The 20782-nt window shown below is 40.5% G+C and overlaps 3 protein-coding genes across 3 annotated transcripts; 1 reads left to right on the top strand and 2 right to left on the bottom strand.

Moving 5' to 3' along the window:
• Positions 1–3: 3 nt before the first annotated feature.
• On the bottom strand, positions 4–540 carry LOC117305552 (sporozoite surface protein 2-like). Its single transcript, XM_033790439.1, has one exon. It carries the CDS (start codon positions 538–540, stop codon positions 4–6), a length of 537 nt encoding a protein of 178 aa, XP_033646330.1.
• Positions 541–6445: 5905 nt separating this feature from the next.
• On the bottom strand, positions 6446–14108 carry LOC117302151. Its single transcript, XM_033785959.1, has 6 exons — positions 13855–14108; positions 12640–12741; positions 11950–12057; positions 11349–11435; positions 10015–10098; positions 6446–8168 (listed from the first exon to the last, which is right to left on the bottom strand). Exons 1-6 carry the CDS (start codon positions 14008–14010, stop codon positions 7677–7679), a joined length of 1029 nt encoding a protein of 342 aa, XP_033641850.1. The 5' UTR covers positions 14011–14108; the 3' UTR covers positions 6446–7676.
• A 710-nt stretch (positions 14109–14818) lies between these two features.
• Positions 14819–19083, top strand: LOC117305544 (transmembrane protease serine 9-like). The gene is made up of 4 exons (XM_033790428.1): positions 14819–14859; positions 16844–17118; positions 17769–17911; positions 18824–19083. Exons 1-4 carry the CDS (start codon positions 14819–14821, stop codon positions 19010–19012), a joined length of 648 nt encoding a protein of 215 aa, XP_033646319.1. The 3' UTR covers positions 19013–19083.
• Positions 19084–20782: the final 1699 nt, after the last annotated feature.

Below are 20782 nucleotides of genomic sequence, written 5' to 3'. Positions count from 1 at the left end.
TAGTTACACGACTGGTTGGGTGTGCTCTGGTCCCACAGGCTGGGTGGGTGCGCTCTGGTCCCACGGGCTGGGTGGGTGTGTTCTGGTCCCACGGGCTGGGTTGGTGCGCTCTGGTCCCACGGGCTGGGTGGGTGTGTTCTGGTCCACGGGCTGGGTGGGTGCGCTCTGGTCCAACGGGCTGGGTGGGTGCGCTCTGGTCCCACGGGCTGGGTGGGTGCGCTCTGGTCCCACGGGCTGGGTGGGTGTGTTCTGGTCCAACGGGCTAGGTGGGTGTGTTCTGGTCCAACGGGCTGGGTGGGTGTGCTCTGGTTCCACGGGCTGGGTGGGTGCGCTCTGGTCCCACAGGCTGGGTGGGTGTGTTCTGGTCCAACGGGCTGGGTGGGTGTGTTCTGGTCCACAGCCTGGGTGGGTGTGCTCTGGTCCCGTAGGCTGGGTGGGTCTGCTCTGGTCCCGTGGGTGGGTGGGTCTGCTCTGGTCCCGTGGGTGGGTTGGATGGGTCTGCTCTGGTCCAACAGGCTTGGGTGGGTTTGCTCTGGTCATGGGGGCTGGGTACATCTGCTCTTGCAGTTGAGCAATGTTCAGTAAAGTCCTCGCCAATCAGTATTTATTCCCATTGTCATCGGGATCCAACTGGGAAGAGTGACACACATTGAAGCCAACTTGAAGAAGCAAGCAACTAGAAGCTCAACAGAGAAATAAGCCCGATGCGGAGGGATTTGCTACAGCTATCTTCAAGAGAAAGCTTGGCCTCTTTCCCTGGAGCCTCTGGTCGCTCGAGCTCAACATCAATGTCGGCAGTTTCGTAAAGTTCAGTTCTCAACTCTGTGGCGACGCACTTAAGCATTGTACACGCACACTGAAGCCATTTACAATGCTGCCAAAATAGAGCAAAGATCATTATTTTATATGCAACATTAACAGTTAACTAGGTTTCTAATTCGGAAACAAAAAGAGTGTTTTTTTTTTTGAGAGGGCTATCAAGTTAGTTCAGAGAGCCATTTGTTTGTGTCTAGTCCGCTGCACCAATATGTTTCCCCTACTGGTGACTGGACTGGATACTATAGTTAGTTGTTGTCAAAAGGAGCGCGGCACTCAGCATAAGAACACAGTATCATCTTATTTGAGTAATAACAGGTTATGCATACAGTTTGGCAAAGTCTTGCTTTGAAGGAATGCAGGAAATATATAAGATGCCTGCAAACTGAAGGGGAAAAAAAAAAGCGCTATCAATCCCTTACCTGCAGTAGCAGTATCTCCTTGTGGAATTCCTGGGGAGTTTCCACAAGGCCTTGCAGCTGGCTTCTTTTGATTTCCCCATTGGCTCTGGCTCTCTTCGCATGCACCATTCTCTCTATGCTGAGACCGTCTCCACTGCAGAGAATTGGGAGCACTTCGCCATTGGGTTGTGGCACATAGGAGTGGAGATGTTCCATTATCTTGATAACGTCAGCAGTTGAGGAGGGATTAGCCTCAAGAACTCCAAGGTACCTGATTAAAAACAGTTGGGAAAAGTTTATGCACGAAACAAAATGGGCTGGCTCTTTGTTTAAGAGAGTGGACACTATTGGTAATTTTCAATAACCAGTCTTCTAGCTTGGTGTATCTCAACGTGCATAAAATATCAGACCTGTGAAAATTTGAGCTCAATTGGTTGTCAAAGTTGCGAGATAATAAGGGAAGAAAAAACACCCTTGTCACACAAAGTAACTTAACACGAAGTTGTGTGCTTGCAGATTTCGAGACCTCAATTTCTAAATTTGAGGTTTCGAAATCAAATATTGGTATTGTAGTACTTAGATTTTTTTCAAAGTAAGCAAGGGCATGGTTGTGTGAATTTTGCTGAGACAACTTATTTTAACCCCAAATTGCAGTACTAGTGCATTGAGTTCACCCCCCCCCCCTAAAAAAAAGAGATAAAACAATATACATAAACATTACAAAGAATCAGGGGGTGGGGCATTGTGTTCTTTAAAATATCTGAATGGAAACAATGGTGGGGCAGTTACATTGTTTTTGAAGCTGAAAAGATAAAAATAGATCAAAATCAAGATCAAAAAAAAGAAAAAAAAAAAAAAATAATAATAATAATAATAATAATAAGGGGGACAAACTTAAGAAAACAGTGCCTCCTCAACAGTCGCAAAGCACAATATAGATTTTTGTTTGCTTTTCTCAAAAACACTGCAAAGAATAAAGTATTTCTTCCGAAATATATTTTTTTAAAGTTTCCACAAGACCAATTTCTAATCTCAACAATGTGCTTGCCAATGACAATTTTTTAATTATGACAATGGAATTCCCAAACAATATTAGGTCTGGGGTTTTACCTTTCATGCTTGTGGACTTCACACACATGGGCGGCAGCCATCCTTGCTAGGCCGGGTGCTGCAGCTCTCTAGTCTCGCGGGCTGGGTGCGTCTGCTCTGGTGCCGTGGTCTGGGTGGGTCTGCTCTGGTGCCGTGGTCTGGGTGGGTCTGCTCTGGTGCCGTGGGCTTGGTACGTCTGCTCTTGCAGTGGAAAATGTTCAATACAGTCTTCGCAAAATCGTTGTTGTGTTCCCTCGTCATCGGAATCCAACTAACAAGAGTGAGATATTGAAGCCAACATGACGAAGCAAGCAACTGGAAGCTCAACAGAGAAATAAGCCCGATGCGGAGGGATTTGCTACAGCTATCTTCAAGAGAAAGCTTGGCCTCTTTCCCCGGAGCCTCTGGTCACTCGAGCTCAACATCAATGTCGGCAATTTCGGCAACATTAGTTCAGTTCTCAACTCTGTGGCGACGTACTGGAAGCATTTTACACACACAGAAGAAGCCATTTACACTGCTGCTAAAATAAGGCAAAACAAAACTCCATTTTATAGAAAGTTAACAACTTACTAGGTTTCAAATTAGGAGACAAGAAATAGTGGGTGAGCAAAATGTATCCAGTCTGCTGCACCAATGTGTAAAACCACATTATGTGTCTCACCTAGTCCGCTGCACCAAAGTAAATCCACACGTGTTTTGTATTGCATACAGCTGCTGTCAAAAAGGGAACTAGGGGCTGTTGCATTCATTCAGGATAAGAAATGCAGAATCGTCTCATTTGCATAACAAAGAGATCTGCATACGGTTTAGCAAAGTGTTACTTTAAAGAATGCGGGGAATTTACAAGATGTCCGCAAACTAAAGCGACAAAAACAAGTTATGGTGTATGCAGCTTTTGGGTATACTAATGTCTTTTTATTCAAGTCGTTTTGTGTGTTTTGCTGTGAGAAAACACACAAATCTGGAAGAAAACAAAAGCAGGGTTGTTGTTGTTAGTTATTGGGTTTCATTTTTAGAGGAATCACTAGAAAATAAAGAAAATTCCCAAAGATACAAATTTAGCGCCCAAAAGTGAACCAGAATTAAACAATGCCACGTACTAGTGTCAAATCAAACAAATTTGCTAACTTTCATAGCACTTGGGAGGGGGGGGGGTAAAAATGTTGGGGTAAAAAAAAACAAGCATTTTGACCAAACAATAAAGACCAAAAAAAACAGTTAGTGGCAAAATCTTCGTTTTGTTTTGAGATGCTATTTTACATTTTTGGCCGGTTTGACCCCAAAATGTTGATTTAAAATTCAATAGGTATTTTGATTGGGGTCGAGAAAGTTATGAGCTTTCATTTGAGCAATTGCTTAAAAAATCCGCCAATTATTAGCAGCAGTGAAATAAAGTGCTCAAAATTAGTTTTTGTCGGGATCACGACAATATATCACGTGACCAATTCTTATGTGTTTTATAAGAAACGTTTTTCATTTTTGTCATGTTCCTGACCATTAAAAGTAAAAGTTAAACTTTTTTTCGTTAGAGCGGGTGACACCCTTTGTAATACCATTCACTAAAAAAAAATCTATTTTTGAATGTTTGGGGCCAAGAATCTGACATAGCATCTTTAATAGTTAATTTTTGAAATTTTCATTAAAATCGCTCGAAAAAAATTCAGGGCGGGGGGCCATGTAGCAATATGAATTTCGATTAAACAAAATTGGAAAATGCCAGGAAACACTGCAAGGATAACGTGTTTTCCCCAAGCATTTATTATTATCTTTTTTCTTCACAAAAACATAAGTCTCTTCTCGACAACATAATGGTCGAAGAAGAATCAAAGCGCTGCCCATGTTGTGAATGATCGGTCAAAAGATGGTATGTTTATTTTCATACTTTAAACACACTTTTTTTTAGTATAATCCCCATTTCAAATTAATGAATAAGTTTCCGCTGTGTGGCAATGTGGCCTTGAATAATAGGCAAATATAATTATTGGTCAACCAAAATATGAAAGTATGAAACGGAATTCATTTTCTGACCGTGGCCAACATTATAATATTTAAAAAATCTTTCAAAATTATTTACAGTGTTGTCTCATACTATGACGAATTTCGGATTAGAATGTTTTTTTCTACCAGCTAATAGAATTGGAAAATTTTGTCAATTTCTATGAATCTGACTTAACACACCGGCCATCAACAAAATAAGCAAACAAAAAATAGGCTCCGCCCCTTGTATTTATCGACCAATCACAATCGCGAACACGCGCCCAAAAGGCAGCGCACACTGAATTCACGTTGAACATACCCACGTGCAGCACGTGGCCACGTGGGTACAGAACATGGTGGGCGGGGATATTAATGGTGACAAGCTGTGCGCGGAAAACATGTGCTCTGCTCAACACGAGCGCCAGTTTTCCCGCTAAACTTTTCGTTTCCTGCCACCACCTTTTCACTCAATTTTACAAACAGGAATATCTGAGGAATAAAATGAGGTTTAAATGAGATTTTTAATGTTATTTTATTTCATAACGAATGAAAAAGTGGTGGCAGGATACGGAAACTTTTTCCAAACTGGTAAAAAGAAACAAGGTTGCGTAAATTATACAAACTTACTCTGAGCTACAACAAGAAAGACAGTGAAATTCGAAAACATTTATAAGGCTCTTTCTTTACCTTTCAGTTTTGTGGACTGCATTGCAACGGCACACATTCAGCTGTCTCTTGACAGTACTTGCTGCGCAGGGTGCACCGGGTAGCGGCTCTCTGGTTCCGCTGGGCTGAGCGTTGCGGCTCTGGTGGTCCCGCGGGCCCGTTCGTCTTCTCTGAGACGGCACTGTTTTCAGTCTTCGCCTGTCGAAATGTCTTTCCACTGTACAACCTGACGAAGCAAGCAACTGGTAGCTCCAGAGAAATAAGCCCGATGTGGAGGTATTTGCTTCAACTTTCTTCAAGAGAAAGCTAGGCCCTTTCCCCCGGAGCCTCTGGTCACTCGAACTCAACATCAATGTTGGAATTTTCGTAGTCTCCATAAAAGTTTCAACTTTGTGGCGACTAACTAATTAAGCATTTCACACAAACGGAAGTCATTTACACTGCTGCCAAAATATTAAAGCTAAAAGCACTGCTTTTGCTGTAGAATATTGACACAGGTAATTTGCTAGGTTTCTTGCTAGAGGAGAGCGGGTGGTGACAAGTGTAGAGCCGTGTCCATCACGCAAATGTGGCCTGAACCCTCTAGTTCTCTATGGTCCGTGCCACCCCGTGTAAAACTACTGCACACGATTCGCCCACCCACCCCATTGTTGAGGAGCACGTTGCAACACGAGAAACGCAAAAACATCACTTCGCATGACAAAGACATTTCCATATACCTGTTGTTTGGCAAAGTCCGTCTTTGAAGAATGAGGGGAATTTAGGAGATGCCTTGAATGGACCAAGACCAAAGTGTTCCTTTGTACGATTTGGGACTTAGCCTAGATCCGGCTAACGAGTTTTTATTCAAAATGAGCAAGGGCGTTGTTTGTGCATATTTTTACTGAGCCAAGTGTTTTTTTCCTTTTGGGCTACAACAAAAAGGTTATACACGACAAGGGAAACTTGGCGGGTTGTACTGGCGTTGGTGGGCTGTATTGTAAACAGGGGTGTGGTCCACAGCTTTACGGGACGGCATCATACCGATGGAATGGGTTCTGGCCGACTCCCAGGAACAAAAAATATATACTGATAAACTTGGTACTTCCACCCCCCCCCCCCCCGAAAAAAAAAAAAAAAAAAAAAAAAAAAAATGGGGGAAACTATAATTATAGAGAACGAAAACAAAAGTGGCAAAAAAATAATAATAATATATTAGGCTACCATTATACAAATATTGACTGGCTATAAAGGTAACTAGTGTACGTCTATTCCCCCGATGGACTTTGAGTGACCAGAAGAGGGACTTATTTCCCGAGGCCGAAGGCATAAAATGTTGAGATACACCAAGTGAAAAGACTGGTCTTTAGCAATAGGATATTTAAGTAGAAGGCCCCTTTTCAAATCTGGTATAGACTATTCCGGTTGCCTGTAAATTGCCTCGTGTGACAAACGCCCTGGCAAAACACAACAAAACAACTCAAAAAATAAACATTGTGAAATAAGGCGTCAAATAGTGTTCATGATTTTTTTTTATTTTAACAAACTCTGCGTTCTCAAGAACCATACAAATTTGAGAGAGAAAAAAGTTATGCTATAAATAAAACAAGAAAATGAAATTTATATATAATTAAGTCAGATGACTTTCTTTATTCTTAATGCTTCCATTAAGAGTACAAAAGCATTTATAAGCTGAGCTAGTGGACCGTTGCAAACTTTAAAACTTGGGGTTCGGAATACCTCTGAAAGCCAAAATAACTCCTTAGATACACGAGGATGATGGTGAGGGTGAAAGTACATACCTTTATCGCGCTGTCACCTTATTGGTCATGTTCCCCGTTTTCAATAACAGACATGAGTGCTAACATTCATTGCGCATGGCACCAGACTATTATTTCGGCCAGTCTCAGTTTGGTTACAATGAGTTGTAATGGAGGAAAATCAAGATTCACCACACCGTGATAAAGGTCTATAATAACCAGTTTACGGTATCACAATGGTTGCTATGTAGACTTGTTCCTGAGAATGTTGTCTTGCAATCTACTGCCGCTGGAGCAGGTTTTGGAATGTGGGAGACGATACCAACTGTCTTTATAAACTCAAGAATTCTAAACCAAGTTTTCATGAACATAGCTACACACTAAAATTAGACTGGACGTTACCGCAACCTGAATTAAAGTCACATTGCCCGTATACTCTTGTTGTCGTTTATAACTGTCAGTCCCGCCTTCAAGCACCCCCTATTTTATTTGTTTTATATATTATTTTATAGTGGAATGGGTGTTTTCTTTTAACTGCGGGTGGTAATTAGGGAGCATTATTTGATGCAGGAAGGTTTTGTAGAGGTGCTGGTCACCTGTTGCTGTTCCTCCTCACCACTCACTGGTTTGGTATTTTTGTAAAGCTATTTTGCTTCTTTGTTCCCTTATGTATCGATTTGTATTTTTATATTTATAATATGCCATTGTAGAGTCTAACATAACTAAACCTAAAACTAAACCTTCAACAGAAAATAAAGGTATACCTACTAGTATTTGAAAGCATTGTGCGGAGTTTTAAATTGTTTATACATGGTCAGAGTTGCTCATGATTTGTGGATGAGGATTGTCCAAAATATCTTATAGTTAATGGAAAAGATTGTAAATAGCCACCGAGTTAAAGGAGCTTTTATGAAGCTTTGAAATGAAATCTAATTAATCGAACAGAAATGTTATATTATTAACTTGTGCCCAGACCAATTCAGAGTTAGTGGAAAACGTGGTGTTTCTTTTTGTGCTGTACATGGACTTTAGGCACCCATTTCAACCACTTGAAAACTTGACTAATTCCTCGTGTGACCGTTTCCTTGTTTTCTGCCGGTATGTCCCCACGACCTCTTCTTCCTTGCGTCATCATCGGTGTGGCGGTTGTTGCCATGGTGGTGTCTTCTGTCACCTCAGTCGTGTAGGATGTTGGTTTTGCGCGAGTTACAGTCTCGTTTATAGCGCCCTCAATCGTTGCAGTTTTCTCAGTTGTCAGCTTTGGTGTTGTTTCAGACGCAAGCGTCGTCTGCTCTGTTGTGGTGGCCTCTGGTTGGCTGCCTTCTCCTTCTTCCTTCTCACCCATTGGCCAGAAGTCGATGTCTTTGGGCCAGTTGCCATGCTTCAGGAGCGTGATCGCTTGTAGGATGAGTTTTAGTTTTAGTTGTTGCTTGGATTTCGTGAAGAAAACAATGTCTTTGTATTCGCCGCTGTAAACCTAAGAGAACAATGCAGTCAACAGTTTTTTACCAATTTGCATCAATTTGAGTTGTTCAACTATAGACGATGTGACCTATGTTTACATTCAAACCGCCCTCTGTTGACAAAACACTATTACGTCATGTTTCGCCGGGCACTGAGTTGCGTAGTCATAGTAAGATTGCGTTTACTTTCTAGCTGGCTGCCAAAACATAAAGGTTTTGCCCGGCGGTATGCGCGCGAATTATGGTTTTCGTGTGACGTCAGAGGTCACATCGTCTATAAAACAGAGCATTCGGGTCACAGTTCCATAGAGTTGCTGAACAATATTCTGTACACAAAAACTTAGCAGGGTAGGGTACCAGTCGTGAATTTTACCCGTGTCAACCTAGAGGTTATTTTGACTGGTAACCTAAATATTGTAAGCAAATTTTGGTATGGTTACTTGCTGTTTGGTATTAAGGCAATTCTATATGAGGAAGTTATAACCATATACGATGAGTGTGGCAAACGGAAATTTCCCTATACGATGAGTGTGGCAAACGGAAACTTCCGGCCTTGAATTTTTCATAAAAGAGTGTCGTGGCCGAGCGCGAGCGAGCACCGAACTCGAACTCTGGTGTTTCTGTTCAGCAGAGTGTGGGTTCGAGTCCCGGTCGTGACAATTGTGTCCCCGAGCAAGACACTTGACTATATAAACGTTTCTCTCCACCCAGGGGTGAAATGGGTATCTGTGAGGGCAAAGATGGTTCTTGTGATTGATTTAGTTAGCCGAATAGGGCAGATTTGTAGCACATGTGGTATACTCCCAGGGAGCTGAGATGGTTTAAAGACACTGCAGTCGATTTCACGAAACGTAGGATCAATCCTATCTCGAGTTAGGACGAGTAACCCGTCCTAACTTAGGATGAGTTCAATGCGTTCTACGTATTTGGATACGGAACTGAACCCGTCCTAAGTCCTAAGATTAATCCTAAGTTAGGAAGAGTTTGGTGAAATCGACGGCTGGACACCTTCGGTATTGTCATAGATCAGTTTTCTCACTCGGTGTATCTCAACATATGCACAAAATAAAAAACCTACGAATTTGAACTCAATTAGTCGCCGAGCGTTGCGAGATAATTATGGAAGAAAACCACCATGTCACACAAAGTTGTGTGCTTTCAGATGCTTGAATTCGATACCTCAAAATCACCAAATTCAGATGTCTCGAAATCAAATTAATTCTCTTTTAAGAGAGGAATATACTTTCTCGAAAACGATGTTACCTCAGAGGGAGCCGTTTCTCACAATGTTTTATACTATAAACATCTGTCCAATGATCGCTAACACGTAAGTTTTTATGCTAACAATCTGTTTGAGCAGTTACCAATAATACCCAGTGCCTTTAAAGACATTGAACACTATTGGTAATTGTCAAAGACTAGTCTTCTCACATGGTGTATCTTATCATATACATAAAATAACAAACCTGTGAAAATTTGAGCTCAATCAGTCGTCGAAGTTGCGAGATATTAATGAAGAAAAAAACACCCTTGTCGCACAGTTTACTTTCAGATGCTTCATTTCGAGACCTCATATTCTAAATCTGAGGTCGAAATCAAATTCGTGGAAAATTACTTCTTTCTCGAAAACTACGTCACTTCAGAGGGAGCTGTTTCTCACAATGTGTTATACTATCGACCTCTCCCCATTACTCGTAATCAAGAAAGATTTTTGGGTAATAATTATTTTTAGTAATTACCAATAGTATCCAGTGCCTTTAAGGAATGATAAGAGCGCCGAACTCATTATTCAAGAAACCCAATCTTTTGGATGATCCACCATCCTCTTTTTAAACACGGCAAATTGTATACTCGTCTTACCTCTAGAACATCAATTGCCTTCAGCAGCAGGGCGAGCTTGAGATCCCCTGTACTAATAACGATATCCAAGTTAGTGTTGTGCTCCTGATAATAAGCAAAGAAATAAAGAAAGTCAGTCAAAACGAAACCCTCACAACGGTGTAGTCAAGTGCATACCTACAACCATGGGTGGCATCGATTAATGTACAATTCGCCACACATTCTGTTCTCCCTTCTCTAATTCAATGAATAGATTTGACTTTCGTGGCCCAGTATTTGTGTCTATCAAAGCAAGGGCTGGAAGGAAACGGTCTACATCTTTGTCACAAGAGAACAAGTTTTCATGTTTAGCAAAAGAGGGTGTTGTTGCCTGAAAAAGCGCCCTTTGCAGATTAACCTCCGTCATGGGCCCTACGATCAAACCCTGGGCCCAATTTCATAGAGCTGCTAAAATTTGGTTAAGCAAAAAATTCATTGCTTAGTAAAATCAGATTACCGGCCAAGACTCCACTCAATTGTAATGCTAAGTAAACAACAGCTTTATACAAGTCATAAGCAATGTATATGGCAGGAAATTTTGGCCAGTAACATGTGTAAAATAAGCGAGCTGTTTTCGTGCTTAAGCAAATATTTTGCTTAAGCAGCTCTATGAAATTGGCCCTATATCGATGCGAGTTAGAGTGTGTGGTATAGCAAATCTTCGGTTATTTCTTTACATTCTGCGAACTCTGCGTGGCTGATGCAGAGAAATACCCCCAGTCTCAGACTTGAATTTAAGTCTAGTGTGGTAAGAGATTTTGTCCTCGGAGATTCAGGTCCCTCCCTACGGCAAACTGATAGCGCCCTCTTTTGAATCCTCCTCCTTTATAGGCCATGTTAGTTTCCAAGATGGAAGACATAATCTCCGTCGGACAGATTTCAAGACACCGGAACCTTAAATTCGGACACGGCCTAAAGTTAAGACACAGGACACTATTGGTAATTGTCAAAGACCAGTCTTCTCCCTTGGTGTATCTCAACATAGGCCTATGCATAAAATAATAAACCTGTGAAAATTTGAGCTCGATTGCTCACCTTGCGAGATAACGTATGAAGAAAAAAACACCCTTGTCACACGAAGTTGTGTGCTTTCAGATGCTTGATTTCGAGACCTCAAGTTCTAAACTTGAGGTCTCGAAATCAAATTCGTGGAAAAATATTCTTTCTCGAAAACTATGTTACTTCAGAGGGAGCCGTTTCTCACAATGTTTTATACCATCAACCTCTCCCCATTACTTGTCACCAAGAAAGGTTTTATGAAAATAATTATTTTGAGTAATAACCAATAGTGTCCACTGCCTTTAAGTTAAACTTACGTTTATAATCCAGAGGGCTTTCAGTATCAGTGTGAGTTTCAATTCACCAATTGGGTGTCCAGCAAACTTGGAGTCAAGTGGTCTGTTCTGTAGTGCAAAACAACAAATCCAAATATTAGTGCAAAATAAACAAATCCAACTATGAGCATGGAAGAATCACGTTACCAGTATGAAGGCCCGTTCACACAGGCCTCGATATCGAGAACGAAAACGAGCCGAATGACAACGAGAACGATAAATAGGGCACGCCCTCGTATTGGGCGTATTCTGCGTGGAGCATTTCAGCAACCAATCGAGGGTGTGCGTTTTTATTGTGCTCGTTTTCGTTCGCGTTAACGGGGCCTGTGTGACCGGGCCTTTAGAGGGAAGACCTAATAAGTATCGGACCGAGAGTTTCGACCAGCTGCAGGGAGACCCTCAACCGGACAATGACTCGTTTGTTTATATGATTCATGTTTTTTTTTATCAAACGTTCGAAACAATTATTTGTATCCATAAAAACAAAACATTATTGTGATTGGAAGTATATGCCTATCATTCTAAATTCGTTTTCTTGTTTTATTTTTTTTAAATGATTTGATCACGACAAGTTGTAGCTGACCTTCAACAAAATAAGCGCCTTCAAGATGAGCTGGAGTTTGAGTTCGTCGGGCATGCTGTCATAGGGTGGCAACCAAACTGGTACAAACGGTGAATCACTTTCATATGACTATATTGACAAGACAAAAACAGCAACAAAATTAATAGTTAAATAAATAACCTATCATCGGAGGTAGCTAAGCGCGAAAAACAAAATTGTCCTCCAGATGATATTATAATGAGTTCTCTACATCAGAGTGTCCTGTATGCAATAACGTTCATTACATAGTCTGGTTTACGATTTCAAATGGGCCCAGACTGTCAACCTCAGTTTGGTTTACATGGAGACTTTCGAACGCTAGGTGGCAGCAAACTTACCAGGTAATTTTCCTGGTAACTTTGTCCAATGAACGCTGTATAAGCATGGGTATCATAAAATGTGTGAGCCATGGTCGGGTAGAGCAGAATGCAATACTTTCCAAACTTTCTACAAAGCAATAATGGTTAGGTGGCTTGCATGATACCGTTTTGAACCCAGTAACATCAGAGCTTATATACACGGGGTCCGGTGAACTAGTAGACCGCTCGACCACGACACGCTACGCTGCTGATAACGTGGGAAGAAAACACAGGGAAATTGGATTGACATAAGAGATATTGAATAATGGATCTCGAAATAACCTTAAGTCACGGCAAAGTAAAGAGACCTCACCTTCAAGATCACGAGTGCCTTTAAGATGAGTTCAAGTTTGAGGTCATCTCTCGTCTGGGCAGGAAACATGTCATCCACTTCAGCCTCCTCCTCTGACGTCATCTGAAGACAAAATTACACAGAGTTTAATACAAAATGTACCATGTGAACCCCATACGACCCAATGTTCATCTCCAGTTATGCATGTGTAGTCCTTTTTGAATATTCCCCTCCAATAATGAATAATAGTCCTTTGAAACGACTCCACAGGACTACCACAAGCCAATTCAACAAATTACTATCTCGAAAAAAGGTACAATTTAACATAAGCAAGTTGAATAAAATGTATTATAAAACCCCTTACAAATATGCTGCATGTTCATTGGTTTAGAGCTCGTCTCATGATATGTCTTAGTTTTATACTAGTCGGCGGCCGTGTTATAGTGCATGTTCGCCGTGTGATAGCGCGTCGTTTGCCGTGTGGTAGGCATGCAGTACCCAGACGTCTTTTTACCAACCTCGAACCCAATCAGTTGTGCATCTGTGTATCTGAAACGCGCGTACGAACGATACGTGTACGAAGATGATAAATATTCTGTTGGGGGTGTTCATAAAACAACTATTGACTGCTTCGAGTGCTATGGTTAAAACTACGACTCCCTCGGTGATCCCCGGACCGTTCCATTTTCCCTCGGCTGCGCCTAGCCTCGGGAAAATAGAACGCTCCTGGGATCACCTCTGCGCCTTAGGAAAATAGAACGCTCCGGGGATCACCTCAGGAGTCGTAGTTTTAACCAAAGCACTCGAAGCAGTCAATATTTGTATAATGTACCATGGGAACCCACTATAATGACCCAATATTCCCCGCCAATAATGAGTGTGTAGTCACTTGAAACGACTCCACAGGGCCACAAGCAAACTCAACAAACTACATCTCGAAAAAGGGAGTACAAGTTAACACTAGCAAGTTGATAAAAATGTTATGAACCAACCCCACTACGACCCAATAGTTACTGCCAATAATGAGTGTGTAGTCACATGAAATGACTCAAACACAGGGCTACCCTCAAGTAAATTCATTAACCTAGCCTACTACCTCGAACAATCTGGGAACCATTTATTAGGAAGCAAACAAGCCAGTTTTCGCCAATCACGAAAACAAATGAACGTGCCCAGAAGAGCATACAGAGGATAAAGAGACGGTTTTCTTTTCAGATGTTTTTGAAAATTTCTTACCATTTCTGATAACATCATTTCGTCATAATCGGTCTGGCCAACGGACGGTGTGGTCCCTGCCTCACTGCGTCCATGTATGGTGTGCGCTTCTGATGACGTCACCACACACATCATCATCACCAACGTTCCTATAAAGCCCACCATGATGTTCGCCATGTTTGTTCAAAGTTGATTGACTCTCACAGTTTTTAAGCAAAGTAGACTGCAAAGATTTCGTTGATTGTAGTTCTTCAATTGCGAGGTTTGTTGTTGAATGTTCACGAATGGTGAACACTGGTGAAATGTGTGTACTATATAGGATCTGGACAGGATGTAAAAGGCACACCCCAGATTTATGACGGGCCGGGCTGGTTTACACCGGTCCATTATACTTCTTGCAGTATCATCGTTACTGACTTTATTTCCTATGTCATTTCTGACCGCCCCCTGCAAGCAACAACAAAAATATGAAATTCTGCACCTCTCCCAGATTGCGTCATTAGAATCCCTTTGAGATATAGGGCTATTTTGATCATTCCCCATACATTGGGTTGCAGTTTCGCGATGTACAGTTAAAGCCCTCTTTGAGCTTATAACTTTTCTATTAAGCATACCAAAGGTTCGTCAGGATATCAAAGACAGTTTAAAGGTATAAAGCAGAAATGGGTTTAGCCAGTCGAAATATTATGATTAGCCTGTTGTTTTGTCAAACTGTTTGCCCAACTATTGGAAAAACGGTCTTGCCGAACCACTGTTTGGTTAAATTATGCCCAATTATGTGGTCAGTTTACATATGAAACAACGTTGGGCACAAATGTTGGGAAATTGTTGACCAACGTCGGACGAGATTTGCAGTGTAGTGTTTATATTGCTCTATACAGGCTACCTGAAATGTTATATTGTTGTCGTGCAATATTTATGCCTATTGGCCACCACTTTGCCCCGACGGTTTTGGGGCCCCTCACTGAAATATACTTCAAACAAAATGGTGCTCATCCTAAAGGGTGCACTGGACCTAAACCAAAGGTGATTGTGCTTTTTGGCAAGTTATGGGTTTTCATATGTTTTGGCACACTAAATAATGCTATCCAAAATTAACATTCAATCCTTTGAATGTGCAATTAAAATGGAAACGATTTTGGACTTTTTGCCAATTCTGAGTTAAAGTTTATAGAAGAAAATAAAACACTGTCTAATGTCTAGTTAATTCTTCATGAGACAGGCTTTAGTAGAACACTATAAACTGGTCAAGACAAAACGAGATCTGGCTCCCCTCCCCTCGTGTCATCTTTTTAGGCAATTTGAAGCTCCTTTGGTAATTGTCACAGACCAGTCTCCCCCGTATATCAACTTAACAATAACAAACCTGTGAAAACTTGAACTCAAAGGCACTGGACACATTTGGTAATTGTCATAGACCAGTCTTCTCACTTGTTGTATCTCAACATATAACCTACATGCATAAAATAACAAACCTGTGAAAACTTGAACTCAAAGGCACTGGACACATTTGGTAATTGTCATAGAACAGTCTTCACACTTGTTGTATCTCAACATACATGTATGCATAAAATAACAAACCTGTGAAAGTTTGAACTCTATTGGTCGTCGAAGTTGCGAGAGAATAATGGAAGAAAAAACACCATTGTCGCGTAAGTTGTGTGCTTTCAGATGCTTGAATTGGAAACCTCAGCTAAAGTTTCGAATTCAATTCAAGCATTTTAGTGAGAAATTACCAGGGCCTATAAAGGGACCAACCCACAATATCGTCATTTCTGTTCATACACCCCTGCTGTGCCTCTTCCTTTCATGTATTCGGGAGAGCCGGTTGGTTTCCTCTGGTTGGAAAAACGACAACAAGCAAACTACAGGAAGTTGTTCGAATGGTTTTAACGGGATGTTGGGCTTGGTAAAAAATATAATTTGTTTTATTCAAACAAAGTTGCATCAATATTTTGAACTGACGCACACATAGCTTCGCTTATAAGTGCAAGAGTTAGGCTTATTCTAACAAAGTTGCATGAAGAGTTTGAACTGACGCACACTACAGCTTCGCTTTTAAAGATGCTATGTCAGATTTTTGGCCCCAAACATTAAAAAAAAAATTGTTTGAGTGAATGGTATTTCAAAGAGTGTCACCCGCTCTAACGAAAAAAAAGTTTGACACTTTTACTGTTAATGGTCAGGAACCATGACAAAAATTTAAAACGTTTGTTATAAAACACATAAAAATTGGTCACGTGATATATGGCTCAAATAAAGGCTTGTAACTTTCTCGACCCCCATCAAAATACCTATTGAATTTTAAATCAAAATGTTGGGGTCAAATCGGCCGAAAATCTGACATAGCATCTTTAAGTGCAAGAGCTAGGCCTAACATCGGTATACGTTGGGTCACGGATGTACGGGCGAGATCGTGATTAGTGTTTTTATTGTATTTTTTATTTTTTAAGTTGTCTGTTTGTTGTTGTGTTTGTTTTTTCGTTGGGGTGTTTGTTGGTGTGTTTGTGTTAAAGTTATTGTTTGTGTTTGTGTTGTTTCTTTTCTGTCTGTCTGTCTGTCTGTCTGTCTGTCTGTCTGTCTGTCTGTCTGTCTGTTTGTTTGTTTGTTGTACTTAATTGGGGTTTCGTGTGTTGTTCTGTTTGTGTATTCTTACCACATGTGTTTGTTTTAATGTCCATGTGTGTTTGTGTACTTGTTGGCATTCCCTGGTCTGTTTGATGTGGGTTTCGGTGTACTATTTTTGTCTACTTATAATAATGTTTTTATCAATATTGTGTAATTTTTAATGTTATATATTGTTATATTTATATTCACATTTAAATTTATATTTTTACATAGTTTTTAATGATTCCTGTAAGCGGCGGCTTTCCGCTGTTGGATGTCAATAAATAAATAAATAAAAATAAAAATAAATAAACTTCAGAAGGTCAGAGATTATGAGAACATCTTCTAGGATTTTGGTGACAAACGTAGACAATTATAGAATTAATTTAACCTTCTTTCTCAGTGGCAACGTTGCAGCTTACTGGAAGGTCATTCTGGGCAAGAACAGAGAAAATGACAGCGAGGACAACAATGAGCATGGTAGTTACGTGACACAGGTGATCATTCATGAAAGTTACAACCGCAGCAACTATGACAACGACATCGCCGTCATGGTGCTTGCTAGTCCACTACCAGAGGAAAGTCAGTTCATCAACTCAGTGTGTTGGGACGCGGGTGGCAGTAAGGGCTTCGACAGCACCGCTGTGTGTTACATCGCTGGGTTTGGCCGCACACAGGGTAAGGGTGATGGAGAACTGTTGGTAGTATACAAATTGTGAGAAACGACTCCCTCTAAAGTAACGTAGTTGTCAAAAAAGAAGTAATTTTCCACTATAATTATGTGAATTTGATATCGAGACCTTATAATTAGATGTTGAGGGTCTCGAAATCAAGCATCTGAGAGCACACATAACTACGTGTGACAAGGTTTTTTTTTTTCTTTCCATTAATAATTAATAATTAATTATAATCTCACAACTTCGACGACCAAAATGTCCACAGGTTTGTTATTGTATGCATATGTTGAGATACACCAAGTGATGGGACAAGTTGTCTGTGACCATTACCAAATGTGTACAGTGTCCTTATAACTCTATCCCATCAAATTAATTGGAATTTTTTTTAGCGAAAACAAGGAAGAACAGTAAGTTTGTATCAGAGTTTTTTTGTACCAGTGGGTTTTACTAAAAAATATTGAAACGTAATACAGTTCCTGCAATTTCTTTCAAAGTATTCACCTCGTCTTAAAAGTTGCCATTCGAACATTGATTTGTTTTGATCTAAAGATAAATGTAAGCCAACTATAGTGTTTTTCTGGTTTTAATTGTTGAGCATTGTCCGCGGTATCCGCTGTGTAGAATTATTGACTTTCCTGTTTCTATTTATAGAGGGCGGTACAACTGCTGATGTTCTTCAGGAAGCAATGGTTCCCTTTTACGACACCAGAGATTGCAGAAATGCTTACCCTGGAAAGATTACGGACAACATGATCTGTGCAGGATACATGAAAGGAGGGATTGATTCCTGCCAGGTAGGCGAAACAAATGAATCCATATACACCCCTTATGTGAAATTGGGAATTTTACCGAAAGTAGATGAAACATGTGTATAGCACAATGGTGTCACAACTGGTCATGTCTACTATTGATAGCCGAGGACCGGTGACAGTCCTCGGTAGATTTTTGTGTACAAAACCGTAAACTATGTCCAAACAATGAGAGAACAAAGAGAAGTCCTCCGATAAACATACCTGTGATTGTGTGCGCGTGTTCATTCCCGTATAGTTATTAACATGGGTTAGAACTTTTCCGTGTTGGTGGTGGTAGGGGGGCGGTATATACAAATCATTCGAGTTACATAATCTTCCTTAACCGGTGTCTGACCCTGATTGATGTTATTTACTGTCACACCCGGTGCACAGTTTCTGCCTTGTGATTGGTTGAGAGCACCGTACAATGTTTTTTATTTTGCATTTCTACCTTAAATCCGCACCGACGTGCTGAACTTAAGGGCTACACATAGCAATCAATGCACTAAACATTTTTATAATCAATGTAATAAACCTATTGCAACAGTGTACAAAATCCGTAGCAACGGAAGTTTAATCGGTACCTAGAAGTCTAGGGCATTACAAAGATTGACTGTTGTTTACTAGTGTTAATGTACTAAATGTTAATGTTATAATGTAATGTTTAATTTGCATCGGGGATAAAGAATATTCATTTTGGTTTTTACCCATATATACACCGATGTGTGTTAGCACTGTATTACCCGAGTTCCGTGAAAAATCACAGGCATAATATTTGGGTGGGATTCGTTGAACCCACGACCTTTTCAATTCTTTTCATTTTTCTATTACCAACAAGCCTACCGAGATTGCCCATTAAATAATAATTTAACTTGTTTGAAACAATGTTGATTGTTTCCCCCTCCTCTTTGACAGGGTGACTCCGGCGGTCCATTGGTGTGCAGTAGACGGGATGAGTCAGCGAACGTTGAGCGGTGGTATCTGGCAGGGATCACAAGCTGGGGCTACGGGTGTGCCAGACCGAACTACCCCGGTGTTTACACCAAAGTGGCTCGTTACGGATACTGGCTCGAAAACGTCTTTGCATCACTCAGTGGGAAATAGTTTAATCCCAAAACAATCATAAAATTCATATTGACAAATAGGTCAAAGTAACTGTGATGATAATTTCACTGGATTTTGACACCCCTATGTTCCGACACCCCTATATTCCGACACCCAAAACACCCCGCAATAAAATCCATCATAAGACAAATTTTCAGAATCACCAAAGCCTTTCGTATTGTGACATCACACTTTACTAAGCAACTGCGATTGATTTGCAGGTACGATCAATCTTAGCCTATGTGAAATTGACCCCAGCCATGCAGACTGACCCCATCTTTAGTTGTTTTGCTTCGTCCAGCAGCAATACACTTGGTCGGCATTGGCGGAAAATTAAGAACAAACTTTTTTCGAAACGTACAAGCTCACGACTTGGACTTGCATGTACTTTGCACGTGTATTTACTCTACGTATCAAGGCAAAATCTGCCTCGATTGGTGCACAAAAGGGGTAGGCGGAGTCAACCCCCCCAAACAACTTTGTCTATTTTTTGTTTTATTTTATTTATTTTAATTCTTCGGACAAACAATAAAACAAGCACAGGCCGTCCAGGAAAGGGCAAAAGTAAAAAAAAAAAAAACTGTCATCAAAAAAGATGTACCCTCCCAGACCTAGCTCATTAAAAGTACACATTTAAACATATAAGTCGTTCCAAACAATTACTAAAAAAAACTGTTTTATTGTTACTAAACATGTACTCTTATGCTTGAAATAAAAATTGTATTTCCAGGTGACTTTAAGTTTGTTAAATCATAGGGCGCGCTTTCCACTATCAAACACTGTCGTCTTAGGCCAAGACTAGCATATGCTCAGTTTGTGCGTGCGGTTATGCGTGGCGGCTAATGGGGGTGGTAATATTTTCAAAAACTGTAACTACATTAATTTTAAGACTGAGAGAATATTTAAAATGAGTTTTTACTGTGTTAATTTCTTCAGTAAAGTAAGTAGTTTTATCAAAAGTGCTAGGGTCTCTTCTTCGCATCGACACTTTTATCTATCTGTTTTACTAGCTGAATCCATTGCCTATAAAACATGAATTAAATAAAACCGGAATAAATAGGGTGAAACAATCTTGTTTATTGAAATTACAGAACAGATTTTCAGTCACAAAATGCAGTAAATTCTTTCTTTATACGATGTCTATACGTCTCATACGTTTTCAATCAATGTAAGGGTTTTAACGTGGATGATGGTTGACTCAGCTTCGTCATAAAGGATGACTCCACATCATCTGTTCCAAATGAATTGTTATTGTTCGCGTACGCCTACAATTTGAATAATTTATAGATTTTTTCAAAACTGCCCAATCAGATGCTTCTGCATACACGAATCGGCTGAAGACCAGTGCCCAATTTCATAGAGCTGTTCAGAAAAAACATTTGCATGCCATTTCTTCCTTGATGATAAAAACAGGATTACAGCCCTAATTTTCATTTATTGCGTGTTACGTATTGCTTGTTCTGGTATTCAGCTGTTGTTTGCTTTTCCTGAAAATCACGTGGGAATTTGGTTAAATTTTGCTTCTATCAAGAAAGAAGTGTCATGCTAAGCAAAATTTTGGTGCCTATAGCAGCTCTATGAAATTGGGCACTGAGAGCTGCTTAGCGTCCGATTTTGTGCTTACTGTGTAATTTGCATTTCATAGTGCTGCTAACCGTTAGCACACGACAAGGCATGGTAACATTCCAATGCTTACTGCACGAAAATACATGACGTCACAGTACATCTCCGTGGTGAACGCGCAATTTGGCCGCCATATGTTTCTTGCTA

The sequence above is a fragment of the Asterias rubens genome, chromosome 2, assembly GCF_902459465.1.
Source record: "Asterias rubens chromosome 2, eAstRub1.3, whole genome shotgun sequence".
NCBI lineage: Eukaryota > Metazoa > Echinodermata > Asteroidea > Forcipulatida > Asteriidae > Asterias > Asterias rubens.
Note: the sequence above shows the minus strand (reverse complement) of the source record. Positions and strands in the feature narration are given on the sequence as shown.